Genomic DNA, 17,204 nt, shown 5'->3' with positions numbered 1-17,204 from the left:
AGCAGCGGACTCTAGGAAATGTGTGGGCTTGAGAAAGTAACCCTTCCCACCCCCAGCCCCTACAATGTGTTTCTCATACTTTTAATGTGAACACACTTTTTCCTTTGGCCTGTTGTTTCTTCAGTGGGCACTTACCAAATGCCATTTCTGTGCCAGGCACAGTGCTAGAGCTTGCAGGCGAGACAGCCTACTTGCCAACACAGCACATCGAGTGCAGAGCCCAGAAAACTACAGGTTTGGGTTCTTTCCCATCAGAGGCCAGAGCACATGTTCTGCTCTGACACTTCCCCTGTTTCCCGCGTCTACCTGGAGCATCCATCTAAGGAATGTGGTCCCCCTTGCACCCCACCTGCTCCAGCAGCTTGACCCAAGGGATTGCTGGGGGATTGTGCAGGTCTGCTGGCCCAGCTTCAACGTGCTGTGGCTTTTCCCCAGCTCTTGGCCACAGCCAAGGGAAGCCTGGGGCCTGGAGCCAGCTCCCAGAAGGAACTTACCCGATGGCTTGTCTGTGGAAGACGGGAGGTTGGTGAGGGTGGGCATGGTGGGCAGAGGGGGCGGCAGCACCTTCAGGTTCTGATCACTCTGGATCTCATTGGTGGAAAACTGATTGATGATGCGGTTGTAGGGGGACGGCTGGTAGATCTGGGGTGGAGTAGCGGGGGGCGGCTGGGGCATGGGTCTGGCCGCCGGCACCCGCTGGCAGTGCTCCTCGAGCTGTGCGATGATCTCCGATTGGTTGTGGGCCAGTGTGGCCAGGTGCTGGTACTTGTGCTCCAGGTCCTTGTACTTGCTGGCCAGCTGCAGCATGTCGGCTGTCTGGTTGAGGATGCGGTTCTCCAGCTGGGAGAGCTCCAGTGCATTGTCCCGCTTGCGGATGATCTCGTGCAGGAGCTGCATGTAGAGCTGCGTGACCCGTGAGTTCATATTGCGGCTCTCCTTGCGCAGCAGCTTCACCTCGCTCACGATGCCGCCGTCCACCTCCACTAGCTGCTGCAGTGTCTCAATCTGCCGTTTCTGCTTGAGCAGCTCGTTGTTGAGCAGCTCTAGCTCCTGCTTGTGCACACGGTTCTCCAGGAGCACTTCGGGCTCCTTGGAGTTGACGCAGATGGCACCTGTGACCCGTTGCTGGGGCACAATGAAGGTATAGGTGCACTTGTCCGGGGACTCGCCAGCCCGCTTGTACCTGTTCAGATAAATGAACTCACTTGGCGAGCCCTCTTCTGTGCCTTCTAACCCATCCTTCTGGCCAGCAGCAGCTCCCGAGGCAGCCAGCAGTCCCAGCCACCAGCATGTCACACATAGCGCCCTCATGGTTCTTGCAAAATGGTGGTTTTTCTTTGCGAACAGAGCCTATGAAAACCTGAAAGTAAACAGAAGGGGAGACTCAGTAACAGTCCTGTCACTGCCAGTGGCCTGTGCCATAAATGAGCTCAGCCTTCTCCCCAGGCAGATCTTTCCAAACGCACAGCTCCAGGAGGCAGACCTTCTGGAAGCAACAGAAGGAGACAGGCAGGCCCCAGCTGAGACAGAAAGGAAAAGGGATGAGACTGGGGCATCTGAAAGCAGGAGCCCACAGCCCTGCTGTTCCTGGAGCCAGTTCCAGTGCCCATAGCCTGAGAACCTCGTGAGGGCAGGTTGAAGCTGGGAGGGAAGGCGGAGGAGGGGTTGTCCTCTCTGCCTTCTCCTCTGCCTCACAGCCCTCAGACCATGAAGTCTCCTCATTCTACATGTTCATAACCCCCAGACTTTCCCTTTACAACACCGATCACAGTTTTGAGGAATTAGAATTACTTGGGGTTCCTTCTGCTGAACTCCACGTTGCATGAGGGCAGGCACTGAGTCCATCCTTTATCCCAAGGATGCTGCACTAAGTGGGCTTTCAGCAAATATTTGTTACATGAATGAATTGCTAGATGTAGTATGGCATGTGTTCAGTTTTTAGTGGACAATGTGAATGGAAGGATGTGTCCAGTCCCATGGCTTTGGCCGTGTGTTAGTCACGCTGCAGAGCCCAAACCGGAAAAAAACAACTGAACTCCTAGAAATCCAGATATTTGCCACAGACAGTAACTGCACGGTCCCAATCATTGCAACGTGATTGACCCAGGCGGGAGCAGAAAGGAGACATGTGTCTTTGGAGTAGTTTCAGTTCTATTCTTGGACCATTCATACCTTCCCCAGTTATCCATCGAACATCTATGTGCCAGGCAGTGTGCCGGCTGCCGGAGACACCATTGCACATGGGACAGAGCCTGCCTCTGCCCTCACGGGGCTTACCCATCATTACACAGTCTCTAAGTGCTGGGAGGGGGAAGTAGCATGTGCTTTGAAAGAGTGTAACAGGGAATTGACCTCGTCGGAGAGGTCAGGAAAGCTTCCCTGAGAAAGTGACCTATACGCTGACCCTTGGGGGATGAGTTAGGCCAAGAGGGAGGGGACGGACATGCCCAGATCCCTCCTCTTGCCTTCTCAAGGACATTGCTCCAGCAATTCCCCCATTTCTTCCGTGTGATCACATTTTCCCAACAATCATGCTGTCATTTCTCTCAACTTAAAGAATATCCTCTCTTGACCTCACATCCCCTCTCCAGCTACTGTTCCATTTCTCTGCTCCCCTTTTTAGCAGAATCCTTCATCAAGTTTGCTGTGCTCAGTCTTTACTCCCAAATTTATTTCTCTAGCCTAGACCTCACCGTTTGACTCCAGACTCATATATCCAAATAAGACAATTCACTCGCCTATCGCTGGGCACCTCAAACTTAAATGATCCAGAAATGAACTCCTCATGTTCCCCACAGCTCCATCCCAACTCGTGTTCATCCCAGTGCTTCCTATTGTAAACGGCAACTTCGTTCTTCTAGTTGCTCAGGCCAAAAACCTTGGAGTCATCCTTCCTTTCTTTCATACCGCACATCTGATTCACCACCAAATTGTAATAGCAGTATCGTGGAAGCATCCCTCGAATCCTACTGCTTCTCCCACCTCGCCCGCACCCTGGTGCGCCCCACCTCACCTCTCACCTGGACCTAGCTGGTCGCCCTGCTCCTGCGCTTGCCTGCTACAGCCTGTCCTCATCCCAGCACCCAGAGCAGATGATTCTTTTGTAAAAGTCAAATCGGGTCACTCTTCTACCCAAAAGCCTCTTGTGGCTGCTCATCTTGGAGAAAAAGCTAACGGGTCTCTAAGGCCCTCTTCATCTGGTCCCACTTCGTCCCTGACCTCATCTCAGACACCTCTCCTGCTCGTCACGCTACTGCAGCTGCACTGTCTCCTCGAGTCCTCAGGCTCACCAGGCACACCTATGACTCAGGGCCTTTACACCTGCTGCTTCAGGTCTACAACACTCTCCTCATTGCTCGCTGCCTGGCTTCTTTCAGGCCTTTGCTGAAATGTCACCTTCCCAGTGAGGTCCTCCCGGCTTACTTGACTTGTGATCTCACCATCTTTCCCTCAGGTGTCCTCATCACCATCACACAGTGTCTCCTTCCCCACCCCTGTGAATGTAAGCTCCATGGGGGTGGGAGGAGGTGTGTTTTGATCTCTGCTCCATCCAAGGTGCCTTGGCATGGCCTGGAATAATACTAGGAGTTCAACAAGTATTTGTGGATGGAAAGAAAAGACACGCCCACCAACAGCTGCAGGCAGTGGCCAGGCTATGGTAGGGACTCTGAGCAGGGAAGTGATTGCCTGAGGGGGACCATTGCACAGGAGACCATTTATTATATTTATTCATATCTTTTATAACATCCACTTACTGAGTGCCCACTAGGTACCTGAACCAGCACTGAACATTTTGCACCTGCTTTCTACTTTATCCAATTCTCACAATGTCTGTTTAAAGTGGATACTGTTGTTATATTCATTTTAAAGATGAGGAGACTGAGACTCAGAGAGGCTAAGTGACTTGCCAAAGATCACACAGTCCTGGCTGAACCAGGACTCAGCCCTGGCCTGATGTACTTAAAACTGTTGACGTAGGAAACATCCAGATCTCTAGAGAATTTTTATACGTTGCTAAACTGACAATTGCTGAGAAGCAGAATCTCAAGAGGCTGAGAAAATTCTCTGGAGAATGGCAGTTTTGCAGCTTATTTTATACATTAGAATAAAAGGAGATGTAAGGAGAGTTGCATGAAATCCATGGGTGGTAGACTAGTGGGGAGGGAGAAACAATCTCTGGGATTGGATAAGAAGGCAAACTAGAGAGACACCTACTTCTGTTCCATTGGTGGGCACAGGATAGGTAATAAACACTTATAGCACATAGAGATGGTATGTGGGGACAAGAAAACCAGAGATTCTGTAATCTAGTGCCCAGGGTTGTGCCTTGAGGGGACTGGAAAAGAAGATTACTCTACATTTCAAAAGTGTTATTTTAGGGGCAAAAAGACAATAGACAGGCTCGCTTAAGGTAAAGCTCAACCTCGGTCAAGCGGAGGATATGCCTCCCCGCCACCACTCTCTCTCTGTGAGGAGTTTTTACATCTAGACCATCCTATGTGGTTAGTTACTGTTGGTCTCAGTTTGTCAGGCCGCCTTGCAGGCCTCTCATGAGCTTGTCAGGTTTTGTATGTAGGCCTCTTTTTGTCCACAAACCTTCAGACTCTTAATGATTACACAGAAATGCACTTAATCTAGTTTTAGTAGTAAAAACACATTAGCACCATTTTTTCTGGTTTCACATTAATTTATGCTAAAATAACCACAACACAGGGCCTGAAGGTCTTGTCTTCCCAGGCCCCCTATGGGAGGGTCTCCTGTGAGCAGCCTGGGTCCAGGCTCCACCTGTGACAGCCAGTGGGCAGTTACAAACAGACCCTGCGCTCGCCAGGGCCGCGCTAAGCTGTTCTCTGCTGAAATGCCAAAGCCCAAGCCTAGTTCCAGTGCCCAGCTCTGGCCCTTCAGGCCAGGCAAAGAAAGGTGTTTGGGAGCCTCTGGTGTGGGCGGGGCTATGAGGTAGGGCTGCAGTGACAGGAATGGAAACCGGGCTGAGTTTGTGAGTGTTTGCCTGGTTTCCAACACACGTTGGCTGCTCCCGTGCAAGCAGCCACGCCCGGCCCGGAACAATGGGAAGGAGCCGCCTCCCTGCTTGGATGGGCCTGCTCATTGCCTCCCAGGGCTGCTCACCTGTCCGCACAGCTGGTGACAAACACCTCTGTGTGCTGTGCTGCCGGCAGCCTGGGCCTCCGCATGGCCAAGACACCACCAGAGGCCCAGGGAGGCAATGTGACTGCAGGAAAGGGTTGACTTCCAAACCTTCCCAGGCAGAACCCGAGACTAGGCAGGGACACACTGTTTATCACTGAGTTCTGCTCCTTCCCGAGCGTGGGCTCTCACGGCTTCCCGGGAAGAGCTGTGCCCCTGGATGTGGGCTCCTGAAGGCTGAGCCTCTTCTGTGAAATGGGGTGACCCAGCCCACCTTGTGCACAGGGACATGGAAGTGCTTCTGAGACTAGAGATGGACTAACATGACAGTGGCATTGTAACAAGGGTAACAGCTGGCTGAGGGAGGAGGGCTGGCCACGTGCAGACAGTGTGTCCAGCATTTTTGCCATCTCCTTGAACCCCTCCCCTCACCCCGAGGAGATACCAGAATTAATTATCCCATTTCATAGAGGAGGGACTTGTCCTGTCTCACAAAGCTGGGCTCTGACCAGGAGGTCTGGGTGGCCTCACCGCCCAGCCCTGAAGCAGTCGCTGGTCGGACTGAGTCCTGGCTGTCTTGGTGTCCCTAGCATATCACACAGTACTGGGCGCAGAGTGGGGAAGTAAGAGGCATGCAAACACCATCAATGCTTTCTGCAAAGAGCATTTCTGAGATCGTTCACTTAAAAAGTGAGCCAAACTTGACAGTTAACACTGGTACAGACATTTAGGTTCCCAGAGCCCTTCACGTACACATGATCTCATTCCATCACTACAACATTCCGAGCGAGTTGGCAGCAGTATGCTGTTTAGAGGGTGAGGACACTGAGGCTCAAAAAGGTGTCTTGCCCAAGGTCACATTGTGAGTGGTGGGACCAGTCGTGAAACTGCCAGTTCTGGGTCTTCCATTACATTTCCATGGAGTCCGGGTTTGGCGGGAGTGACCTGGAGCTGCTTGGGTTACAAGGAAGGGAAGGAACAGGGCTCCTGACATACATCGTTCCAGGTAATTCAGTGAGGTTGCTATAAATGGGGACACAGAAACCCAGATAGGCTACGTGACCGTCCCAGGAGCACGGGGCAGCCTGACACCAAGAGCTGCCCTCAGCCTTGGACGCGTTCATTTTTCTGAAAGAGTCCAACCCCCTCCTCAGTTGTTCCCTAGTTTGGCAGTTTTTAATGGGTAGTAATGAGTTTGTTTACTTTTGCTCTCTTGATATTTATTCAACTAATTGCATCCCGAGAGAAATAACCCCCAGCATTCCAGCCATCTTAGACCTGGGGAAGAGCTCAATTCCAACCACAGCCATGCTCCTCAGTTTCTTCCTATGACCAACAAAGAAAAGCAAATCCAACTATTTTCCTTGGCTTCACTATGAAAATAAAAATGATTCTTGAAATGGCTTTTCCACATTGTATTGTGAGGAGTTTCCATTATGCACGGGTTTCCCTTCCCACAAGTGGGGCTCGTGTGACTGAGCCATGTGATGGCCTCTGCAGGCCGAGAGGTGGCCTCCCCAGGGCTCTGGTCCTACCCAGCCTCCAGTGGGCCGCCGTGAGCATCCCTGTGTGAGCACACGGCCCTGGTTCATGCCCCTCAGCACCACAGCCCACAGCCCCCGTGAGGGCCTTTAGAAGACAGAGCAATGTGTCTTGCCCTGTGGCAGAAGCTGCTGGCCTGGGGTACTCTGGTGAGTTCTCCCCCAAAGATTAGGAATGACAAAAGTTCAAATACTAAAAATGAATAGCATAGCCAATGATCACCTAAGCGCTTTATATGCAGGGTGGGCAAAAGTAGGCTCTCAGTTGTTTATATGGAAAAAGACATTCCAGTTATGATTATTACATCAGCTTTATTAACTCTGTTTCGTGTACTGAAAACAACTGGAAGCCTACTTCTGCCCACCTCTGAACACTGCCTCAGCCTTCCCCACAGTCCTGGGAGGGAAGCCCTGTTACTCCAGGGCCGCCGAGCCTGTGACCCACCAGGCACCTCTGGGGAGCACAGCTCCATCATCCTTGTAGTTTTGTGTTACAGCAATCTTCTAATTCCCACAAAAACACTTTTAAGACTAACAGCAGGTGAGTAAACTATTGAGATGCAAAGCCCATGAGTCATTTTGCCCAGTCACCAAGCAAAGTGCTACTAAGTGGCAGAGCCGGTCACAGAATGCCGAAGTAACCATGCTGAACGTATACAAACAAAAGTGCTGCAGTCACAGGCAGCTCCAAAGAGATTGTTCTCTGACCCCACCCCAGGCAGGGGGAGGACAGGGGAGCTCTTGAGACCCCTAGGACTGCTGACCACAGGGAAACCTCTAAATTAAATCCAGATCGCAGGATGGAGTCATCACTAGTCTGAAGGGCTCGTAGACCCCATCCCTCTCTCCCCAGCCAGCCCTGCCCCATCATCCTGTAACCACAGAGGAAGGCCAGGCCAGAGGCACCACAGGAGGCCTGAGAAGAGGGCCTCTAGGCCACTGAGGGCTCTGGAACTGCCACCTGGCCGCGAGTGTGCCCCACTGGCCTCTGACGGCCGGGTTCTGGGAAGCCAGGAACCTGAGCTATGTTTGAGTGGGTCTGACAGACCCGTGTATCAGTCAAGATTGTTAAGCCAACATCAGGACAGACAAGAGAAAATTCAAAACTTCCAGGTTGACAGTTTTTCCTACTAAGCTGGTTGAGATGTATGACAAGCCAGTAGGCTGATACCCAAACCAACTGATAATCCCGGATGTGAGAGGGATCCAGACAGAGGAAAATTCCAAAAGATAATGTCCGAGAAGGCCCGACTGACCATTAGTATAGATAATGACAGCAGTCACTTGTTGGTTGTGAACTTACTGTGTGCCTAGCTGCACTCTGTCTCATTGGCGCTCACAGCCCTGTGAATAGGGGCCCATGTGTCCTGGTTGGCTTATGTAATTATTTAATAGCACCCCCATTACTCTCAAAAATGCCCTGATTGGGTAACAAATTATATGGTCTCCTTACCTGGGAGAAAGGTATTATTACCTGCATTTTGCAGTAGAAGAAACCCACGTTCAGAAAGGTTAGGTCACGTGCCCAAGGTCACTTGGAATAGACATCAGGACTGGGGTTCAGCTGTCGACTGCGAGGTCCATGTCCTCACTTTCATCAGGATCGTCTCCCTAGCCAGTAAGTCTGGTGTTTAATGGATGGGATGCAGATAACTTCTTAGTCTCCGCTGACTGAGTAAGTGGAAATGCTGCCAGGTCAGCACGAGGGTGAGTTCGTTAGATATCAGGAAGCTTCCTGATCGGCCACGTGGTGAGACCCCACAGTGGGCATCTAGGATGAGCAGTGGCGACCTCACCTTTGAGAACCTGGAGTGGCTGTGCCTCAGGGTCCTGCACCACCAGCCTGGGGCAGGGAGGGAACAGCCACATCTCCAACTGCCGTCCCTTCCCTGCCTGGGCTCCTGTGAATCACTCCCCACAAACAGGGCACCCAGACCCTGACAGTTCAGCTCTCACGAGACCTTCAGCAAACCTTCTGTCCATCCACCCAACCTTCTACTGCCCATCCCTGTAGCTCTCCCAGCCATTGTGTGTGGCTGCAGCCTGGGCCCAGTGATGGGAACACAGCATGAGCCAGAGATGCAGGTAGTGTAGGATCAGACAGATTTGCCTGGAAGAGGGGCTCTTGGGGATCGAATATGCCTGATGCCCTGAGCTCCTGCCTCTGGGGAGTTGCTGGCTCCAGGGAAGGGCTGAGTTCATGGAGGAGGCGGGTTGTGGTCACACTGTGAGATCATAGGGTAAGAGGGGATGTGGTTAGGCAGTGGGGAGCTGGTTGCCTTAGCCAGGGGGACAAGGATGCTGCTGTTACTTTTATATGGTACATTACTTGGGAACCATTTTGAGATTCCCCCAAAGCCAGCGCACTGAGCCCTCGGTGGTGCCAGGAGCCTCGGCCAGCAGAGCAGAGGCGGGAGAGTCTGCAGAAGCCATTTCAGAGCCCGGCTTCTGAGTTGGCTGCCACATTTCCGGCAGGCCTGATGTACTCTGGAGCCCTGGAACCGGGGGAGCCTCAGAGGAGAGGGAGAATCCTGGGACTGGGGACAGTGCTCCCCGCATGGCTTCCGGGAAAACCAGCCCTTGCTTGGAGCTGTTCTGCTGGGCCAGGCTGAGTGTTGGTGCCAGGGCCACCTCTGTTAGCCTGAGCTTATCCCTCAAGCACTGGGACAAGCACTGTGGTGCCTGCCTCACTGATTCCGCAGCTCTGCAAGGCAGGGGCTGTGCTTGTCCCCATTTCACAGCTGAGGAAACAGGTAAGGGATGAAGTCATCTGCGCAGGGCCACGGAGCTACCAAGTGGTGAAGCTGGGCTTGGAACCAGGTTTGCTTACTCCGGAGCCAGCTCTCTTATCCACACAGCCCTCACTGCCCCCGGCCTTTGGGATGACACATCTCCAGGCCTGTCTTTCTAACACTTAGATCTGGTCTCATCAGGGTCCTACTTAGAACACAGAACCTGTGTTGTCACGCCTCCCTGCCTCTGCACTTCCCCCGTTGTCCTGCCTGCACCTTCCTTTCTAAGCGGACCTCACAAGTCCCCTCTGTGAAGCTGTCCATTCACAGTGAGGCCCCCTCTCTCCTCCAGCTCAGACACAGAGGGGAATGGGTGGCACCTGGCTTGAGAGGCTTGCCTGCCTAGGCCTAAGGCTTGCTTCATGCATTCATTTGTTCATTCACTCACTCACTCACAGATACCTTTCTCTTCCTGGCCCCGAGTCGGTATTGAGTCACTATTAGAGGTTCAGCAGTGACTAAGAGATACAATCTTTTTTTCAAGGAGGCTGGAATGGGACCACCTCGAGTTTGGGCATTCCTGGAGCTGGGTGGGTCCTCTTATCTTGGAGAAAAGTACAGAGTTCCTTCTGGTCTTATCCTGGGTGATCTCTGGCCTGCCTTTCTGAAGGAACTAGGCAGCAGGGGAGGCTGAGGCTCTGGGGTTGCTCGCCCATATAGGCTGGTTCCACCAGAGAATAGAGCTGAAACAATAGCTCGATTGTAAGGGCACTGCCTGCCCCTTCCTCCCCACACCACACACACATGTGAACGGTTGGTTCTGTGATCAGCATGTTTCACAGTGATGCATACATGTAATGGGACATTGTAATGTTTTACAATGTTGACAATTTTCTAATGTTTTACAACATTACAATATGATGTTTACAATGCCCCCCCCCCCAAAGCTCTTATGAAATCAGTCATACAGCTTACAGTCAAAGAGAGGGAATTATGATTTTGTCTTAGAAACTACTGTCAGAATAAGGTTCTGATGTGACCCATCACCACCAACTCCAAGCTGTCAGTGGCTGAATAAACTCTTCTATTTGAGGTGTTTTATATAAATTCACAGAAAAGAAATGCTATTGAATGAATTGATTCATTCTTGAGATTTCTACAGTGTGTTTGTCCAGGATGGCAGCGGGATGGGGTAGAATGAGCCCAGATCTGGGTTTGAATCCCTGCTTTTTGGCCCACTAATAGAGCTGGGCAGAGGTGCTGCACCCTCTGAGCCTCAGTTTCCTCTTCTGTGAAGTGGGGACAGCATCACCCATCTTAGCGCCACATGCTTCCTCTTTACAAGTCTCCTGCTGTGTGTGTCTGTGTGATTGTTAGCTTCACCTTCCCTTCCTCCCACTGGGCTGTGGATGCAAGAAACAGAGCCCCTCCCCTCTGACTGCTGTTAATTAAGACCATGTCAGATGAAATGGGCAGTGGTTAAGAGAAGGTCAGAGCTGCTCTGGCCGGTTTGGCTCGGCAGTTAGAGCATCGGCCCACAGACCAAAGAGTCATGGGTTCAATTCCAGTCAAGGGCACATACCTTGGATGCTAGTTAATCCCCTACCCTGGTTGGGGTTGTGCAGGAGGCAATCGATGTGAGACACATTGATGTTTCTCTCTCTCTCTCTCTCTCTCTTTCTCTCTCTCTCTTTCTCTCTCCTTCCTACCCTCCCACTCTATCTGAAAATCAGTGGAAAAATATCCTTGGGTGAGGATTAAAAAAAAAAAAAAGGCAAGCTTTTAAAAAAGAGAGGGCAGAGCTGAGTGTACCTGCCTTGGGCAGGGCTGCTGTCTATTATGTTTGTTCTATTTTTTTTTTTTTTATTCTAATCCTCACCAGAGGATATTTTTCTATTGATTTTCAGATAGAGTGGGGGGGGGGGGGGGAGAGAGAAACATCAGTGTGAGAGAGACACACCGATTGGTTGCTTCCCGGAAGGCCCCGACCAGGGACGGGGACCAAACCACAACCAAGGTACGTGCCCTTGACTGGAATTGAATCCAAGGGCCGACCCTCTAACCACTGAGACACACTCGCCAGGGCTGTTATGTTTGTTCTAATGTAGCTACCAGTGCCTCTCCCTGATGGCTTCTGAGGGCTTGCTTAGGTGTGGCCCAGGGTAGACCCCAAGGACCTGCGTCCCGCTTCAGCAGCCCTTGGAGTCTCCAGCTGGGAGTGCAGGAAACACCAAGCTCTGCTCCTTGGAGCTGATGCCAGAGATCCATGTGCCAACGTGGGGGACAGCAGTGCCGAGACCAGGTGCGTGGGTTTCTGAAGTCAGACAGCCTGGCTCCGAATCCGGTTCCCGCACGCTGACGGCTGTGCTGAGCTCATCTGTCAGAGGGGCGGCAGCAATGCCTAATGCCTGCCTGTCTCCGGGAGCTTGCAGTGATGCCTAGAGTCCCCTGCCCCTTCCCCCAGGCTACGTGCTTCACACATTTTTATCTCTCTACACGACTGCCTTTATTGAATAATAATTAGTCTTATTTGTGCTAGCCAGCCCTGTGATGTCCCTCAGAGCCTCTGCTTGGCCTGGGCTGCCCAGAGAGCACAGTGAGCCACCATGGTTCCAGGCTGAGGCTTCTGCAGCCCCAGAGTCCTGGTGCTGGAAAAGCAAATACTTAACATCAGCTTTTCACAGTGCTTCCAGGAGTTCAGGAGCCCACAGAGACCTCTGGGGCCACAGGAGAGATGCTACTGTCACGGGCTGAGATGCACCAGGGTTGGCTGATGTCATGTGGCAGACTTGTGATTGGGGTGGGGTTTGGGCAGGGGTCACTGCCTCAGGACGGGCCTGGCACCGGTCCTCCTGCTCTGTGGACCTCCTGCAGCATGGAGAGAGCTCACTTTCCTCAACCACTGCGCTGCTGGTGGGGAGAGCGACAGGTGGACAGAGTGCCCGTGTGGATGGAGGTGCTTGTACTACAGTGTTGGTATCGAATGCACTGAGTTCCTTTTGTCATTACGCCTGCACTCTTCCTTAGTGTGGGCTTCTGGGACCTTGGGAGGGTACCCAGGGTGGGCAGCCTTGTGGATTTCCTGACACCCTAGCAGGATATGTCAGGACAGAGGGAGAACGTGGGTCTCTGTTCTTTCCTTTCTGCAGTTCTGATTGTTATGGTTCTTACTGGTCAGTGACGAACATCTGCGGTTTGTCGCACACCAGGCACTGCGCTGAGGCCTTCCCAGGCAAGACCCATGTGGCCCTGCTCGAAGGTGGTGGAATGTGGTTTAGGGTACTGGGTTCAAGTCTTGGGCTGGCACTTATTAACCACGTGGCCTCGGGCACGTCACTTACCCTCTGTGCCTCAGTTTCCTACCCGCAAAATGGTGATGAATGGCAGTACTTAGGTGATAGGCTGGTTGGTGAGTTCCTGGATCGGGGTAAGTGCAATCTAGGCGCTCGCTGTTCTTAAGAGAGGGGCACTTTCATCATCCCATTCTACGGAAAAGGGAACCGAGGCTCAGAGAGGCTAAGTGTTCTGCCAGAGTCAGTTGGCTCACAAGTAGAAGAGCTAGGATTTGAACCTTACTCTGCCTCAGTTTGGAAAAGAACACGTAGGGAGCACTGGGCCAGCTTCGGAGGTGGCGTTCCCGACTTTCCTCAGAGCTGCGATGAAAGGGGACCCTTTTCTGAGCCACTGAACTGGCCTCTGGGAGCTCTCCTCATCCTCAGCAGAGGCACAGCTGACCCGTGACATACATATCACAGAAGCGGAGGGAGGGATCAGGGAAGAGATTGTTTCGAAATGTTGTCTGACGCTGAGCGCTTTCAAGGGACTCGGAATGTGGAGTCTGCGCTGTCCCCCTGCCTGGTTCCAGTCCTGCCCTATTTCCCAGCCGTGTCCAGCCTGCTGGAGACCTGGGGTGCCATCCTGTGTGAGGAGGGCTCAGGTGTCCTCGGACATGCAGAGAAAGCCAGGCAGCACTTTGCCCCAAGTCACAGTGGCACAAATCCCTGGCTGACATGTCCCTTCCAGTGCCGGAGCCCTTCGCCCCTCTCCGCCCCAGCAGAGGGTGTGGGCACCAGCTGCTCAGCTCCAGGGAACTTTCTGAACAAGGGCTCCTGGCTCCCACCGAACAGCTTTTGCTTTTACTCTTTGGATATCATCTCTAGCCAGAGTGCCGAGGAACCCAGAAGTTCAAAACGGCTTCTCAAGTGCTCCCACCCCTGCTGTCTCCAACTCCTTGGGTCTGCTGGCCACACACCTACACACTCGTGCACACACCCAGCTCCCAGCAGACCCAGGAGCCACTGCCATCCCCCAAAGGGTCTTTGTCTGAGGAGGAGAGTGGGCTTACTAAAGAAGCCTCAAAACCCCAACCCATGACCTCATGTCCAGAGCACCACCCTCTGCCCAAGCGCCCACAGATCCTGGCCCGGCACATGCCTTGTTTGGCTCCAAGAGAAAGCAGGAGTGGCCCCTTGTGGGATCCAGTTGCACACAACCCCCCCCCCAGCTGGAGGAGTCAGGGGTCTTGAGCCCTGAGACATGGGGCCAGATGCTGCCTCTTGCCGCCTGCCCTGTCCCTCGGTGCCACCCGGCTGCCCCTTACCTCTTCCCTCCTGCTTGGCTTCCGAGGCAGCTCCTCACATGCTTCTCCGCGGCCGTCAGCGAGGCAGCCTCTCCATGGCCTCCAGGAGGGCTCCTCGCGTCACAGGCTGGCCCGGTCACCCAGCAGCCCTGCCTCACTGGCCTCTGCTGGCTCTGCTCCGCCTGCACAGTGGGGCTCGGCAGGCTGGGGCGGGGGCTGGCCAGGGGTCCTGCGGGGCTGCTCAGGACCTGCCTTCTCCGGTGGTGGGGGCTGGCGGCCACCTCAGGGCCATGCTCTGCAGGTCCAGATTCAGGAGGCGCAGCTCACGGCTCGGTCCGTCCTTAGGCCGTCTGCTGCAGCCTCATTTGAACTCCCAGCTCCTTTGTGGAGCCTTTACATGCCGCCCGCCCGGAGGAAACTGTGAGCAAAGCCTGACCCTGGTTGGCTGCAGGCACTTCTCTCCACCCACCGATGCAAGAGGATCCCCCAGGCCCCAGAAAGGCTCCGGGCCTCCCCTCAGCCCCAGACAGAGGCGGGCCGCCCGGTGATGTCACACTAGCTCCGGCCCCAGCTGGCCTGGCCCCTCCCGCCCCAGCTCAGCTTTGGCGGCTTTGGCAGCCCCCTCCTTCCCTGGCACGAGCAGCTTGGCCCAGCTCTGCTCCCTGGCCCGCCCCGCTCCCCAAACCCCAGGCAGCTCCTGGTTTGCTCTGCAAAGCAGCCTGCTTCCCCTCTGACTCAGGTAATGGGCTGGATCTGCTCCTGCTGTGCAGGCAGCAATGTGCAAACAGCAGAGAGCCCAGGCTCCCACCCTGTCAGAAGAGCCCCAGGTGGGCAGGCAGCCCCCCCATGGCCTTCCTGGAGGCTTCATTCCTGCCTCGAAACCCTGGGGACAGAGCCCAGGCTGCCTGCACAGAATCCAGTAGCATCTGTGCTGTGCAAGTTAGCGGGAGACAGGAGCCTAGGACATGGAAATGCCACAGCTGGGGCGAGGGCAGCACGGGGGGAGCACTGCCATTCCCCACCTAGATGGCTTTGCTTAAGTCGCCTCTCTGGGTATCCCATTCATGCATCAGCAAATGAGTGAATACTAGTAATCTACCTCCAAGGGGTGCGGTGAGGATTCTGTGAGGTTACCCCGGAAAGAGCTTGGCACAGGGCAGGACGCCTCAGTGGACCAAACTCACAGGTGGGCTGGGCGTTGCTGTGACCTCCCAATCAGGCTCTTCAAAGAAGAAATAGTGGGGGACCATCAGAGTCCTCAGCGGTCTGTCATCAAGGTGGAGTTGTGAATGCTTATAGAGTTGGAGCAAGAAAGAAGAAGACAGCACTGGACCCCGAAAGTGAGCGGTCCTACGGGGCGGGGGGGAGGAGGGCATGTATCGGGAAGGGGGTCATCAGGCACAAGTGTGGCCCTCTGCCTGGACAACATCCATGGAAAACATCGGTGGTGACTCTTCTCTCCTTTAAAAAATATTAGTGATGATGATGGCAGTGGTGCTGATGTTTGGGTCCAAATTGAGAGAAATTTTAATGGGCTTCTCCTCACTCCTAAGCACAGTGTATCATGTTCGTGGTCCCTGGGCCAACGGGTCCATTGTGGCCCTCCCCTCCTAAGTCGACTGCCACTTCTGTCTTTAGCTTCCTTTGGCATGCTCAGACGCCCTCCTTTTTCCGTTTGTCAGCCCCGTTTCTTTTTAGAAGGCGGATCTTTGCCAAAAGACCCCAGTAGGTTATAGGCCACAACATTAGCCAGATAGCTGGATTGGACAGAAACCCTTCCCACACCTCCTGTGGGAGTAAAGATACCCATCCATTCTTTGGATTCTCCCACAGGCCTGGAGGGGCATGGCGGGGCCATGGTCAGCCCCTGGTGGTGGAGCGTGGCAGGCTGGGGGCTCGAGATCAGCACCAGCACGGGATGGGGGGCGGAATTCTTCTAGAGCTATACCCTTGACAGCCTGGAGGCTGGCCTATATCCTTTTTTTTTCTCCTTCCCTCTTCTCTCTCTTCTTTAGGATGTCTGTCTCTCTTCTGCAGGGTGTGGAACCTGCTCTCAGCCAACACCAGGAATCCAAAGTCTCTGTCCTCATAGAGCTCACTGTCAGGAGGGGAGACAGACAGACAGACTGGGGTACATGAGAAGTCTGGGTGCTAAGGGATATCTAAGCCGGAGGCCTGATCAAGCCTGGACAGGGCAGTCAAGGCAAGCTCCCTGACAAAGTGGTGATCTCACTGAACCTGGACACTGGTAAGAGTTAGCAGATTGTGAGCCTGGAGAAAGGATTGTGGTCTGGGCAGAGCAATAGTGTGTAAAGTCTGTGTGGTTGGATTGCTTTTTCAAAGAGATGGCTCCAACAATATCTGCTGGTCCACCGTGAGACCTTGACACTCCTCCCACTGAGGGGTAGGGCCTCTGGCCTCTCCCCTTGAATCCAGGTGGGCTCATGACTTGCTTGTAACCAATAGAATGCAGTGGAGGTGACACTGTGGGACTTCCAAGGCCAGGTGAGAACAGGTGGTGCAGCTTCTGCCTTGTTCACTGGGACACTCTGTTTTGGAGCCTGAGCCAGGCTGGAGCCTAAGAAGTCCAGCTACCCACAGGCTGCCGCGCAGAGGCCCCCTGTAGCACAGGTCCTGGCTGACAGCCAGCATCTACCCCGAGGGGAGGAAAGATGCCCCTAGTCATCAAGTTGAGTCACCCCCCAGCTAGAGAGTCTTCCTGCTGAGGCCCCAAATATCAGGAGCAAAGATGAGGCCTCCCACTGTTCCTTATCTGAATTCCTGACCACAGAGCCCTTGAGGATAAGAACATGGTAGCTTTAGGCGCTTAGTTTGGGTGGCAATTTGTTACACAGCAGTAGTAACTGGAGCAGACCCTAAGGAAAGGGCAGTTTCAGGGAGTGCTTTCCTGGAGCTGAAAAGAGCATTTTTCTGAGGAGAGAAAGGGGAGCAGGACAGAACATGAGGCCTCTTGAGAGGTGGGGCTTTATCCCAAGGAAGGTCGGAAGCCACTGAAAGGTTTTGAGCATGCGGCGTTCTGAATTGCTTTTACTTTTAGAAGCCCCCCGGTAATTGTTGACTGCAGCCTGGCTTGACACGTCATCCAGAGCTGGTGGGAGATGGCTGCAGCATCCTGGTAAGAGAGGCAGTTGGCCTCACTAGGTCGGTGGAAGGGGGTAATTCCCTGACTTTCCCTCCCTCTGGAAC

General features: G+C 53.6%; 2 protein-coding genes across 3 annotated transcripts in view; one reads left to right on the top strand and one right to left on the bottom strand.

Annotated features, from left to right (window-relative positions):
* Positions 1–14,519, bottom strand: part of ANGPTL2 (angiopoietin like 2) — a 33,995-nt gene extending 19,476 nt beyond the window's left edge. The window contains exons 1-2 of the mRNA XM_036261942.1: positions 14,019–14,519; positions 495–1,360 (exon numbers count right to left, since the gene is read on the bottom strand). Of these exons, the coding sequence (XP_036117835.1) occupies positions 495–1,311 (817 nt within the window). The 5' untranslated portion in view covers positions 1,312–1,360; positions 14,019–14,519. The remainder of the gene's footprint in view (positions 1–494; positions 1,361–14,018) is intronic.
* Positions 1–17,204, top strand: part of RALGPS1 (Ral GEF with PH domain and SH3 binding motif 1) — a 238,776-nt gene that overhangs the window by 150,141 nt on the left and 71,431 nt on the right. The gene's annotated exons all lie outside the window — the stretch shown is intronic.

This window comes from Molossus molossus, unplaced genomic scaffold, assembly GCF_014108415.1.
Source record: "Molossus molossus isolate mMolMol1 unplaced genomic scaffold, mMolMol1.p scaffold_m16_p_14, whole genome shotgun sequence".
Taxonomy (NCBI): domain Eukaryota; kingdom Metazoa; phylum Chordata; class Mammalia; order Chiroptera; family Molossidae; genus Molossus; species Molossus molossus.
This window is presented reverse-complemented; position numbering and strand designations above follow the sequence as displayed.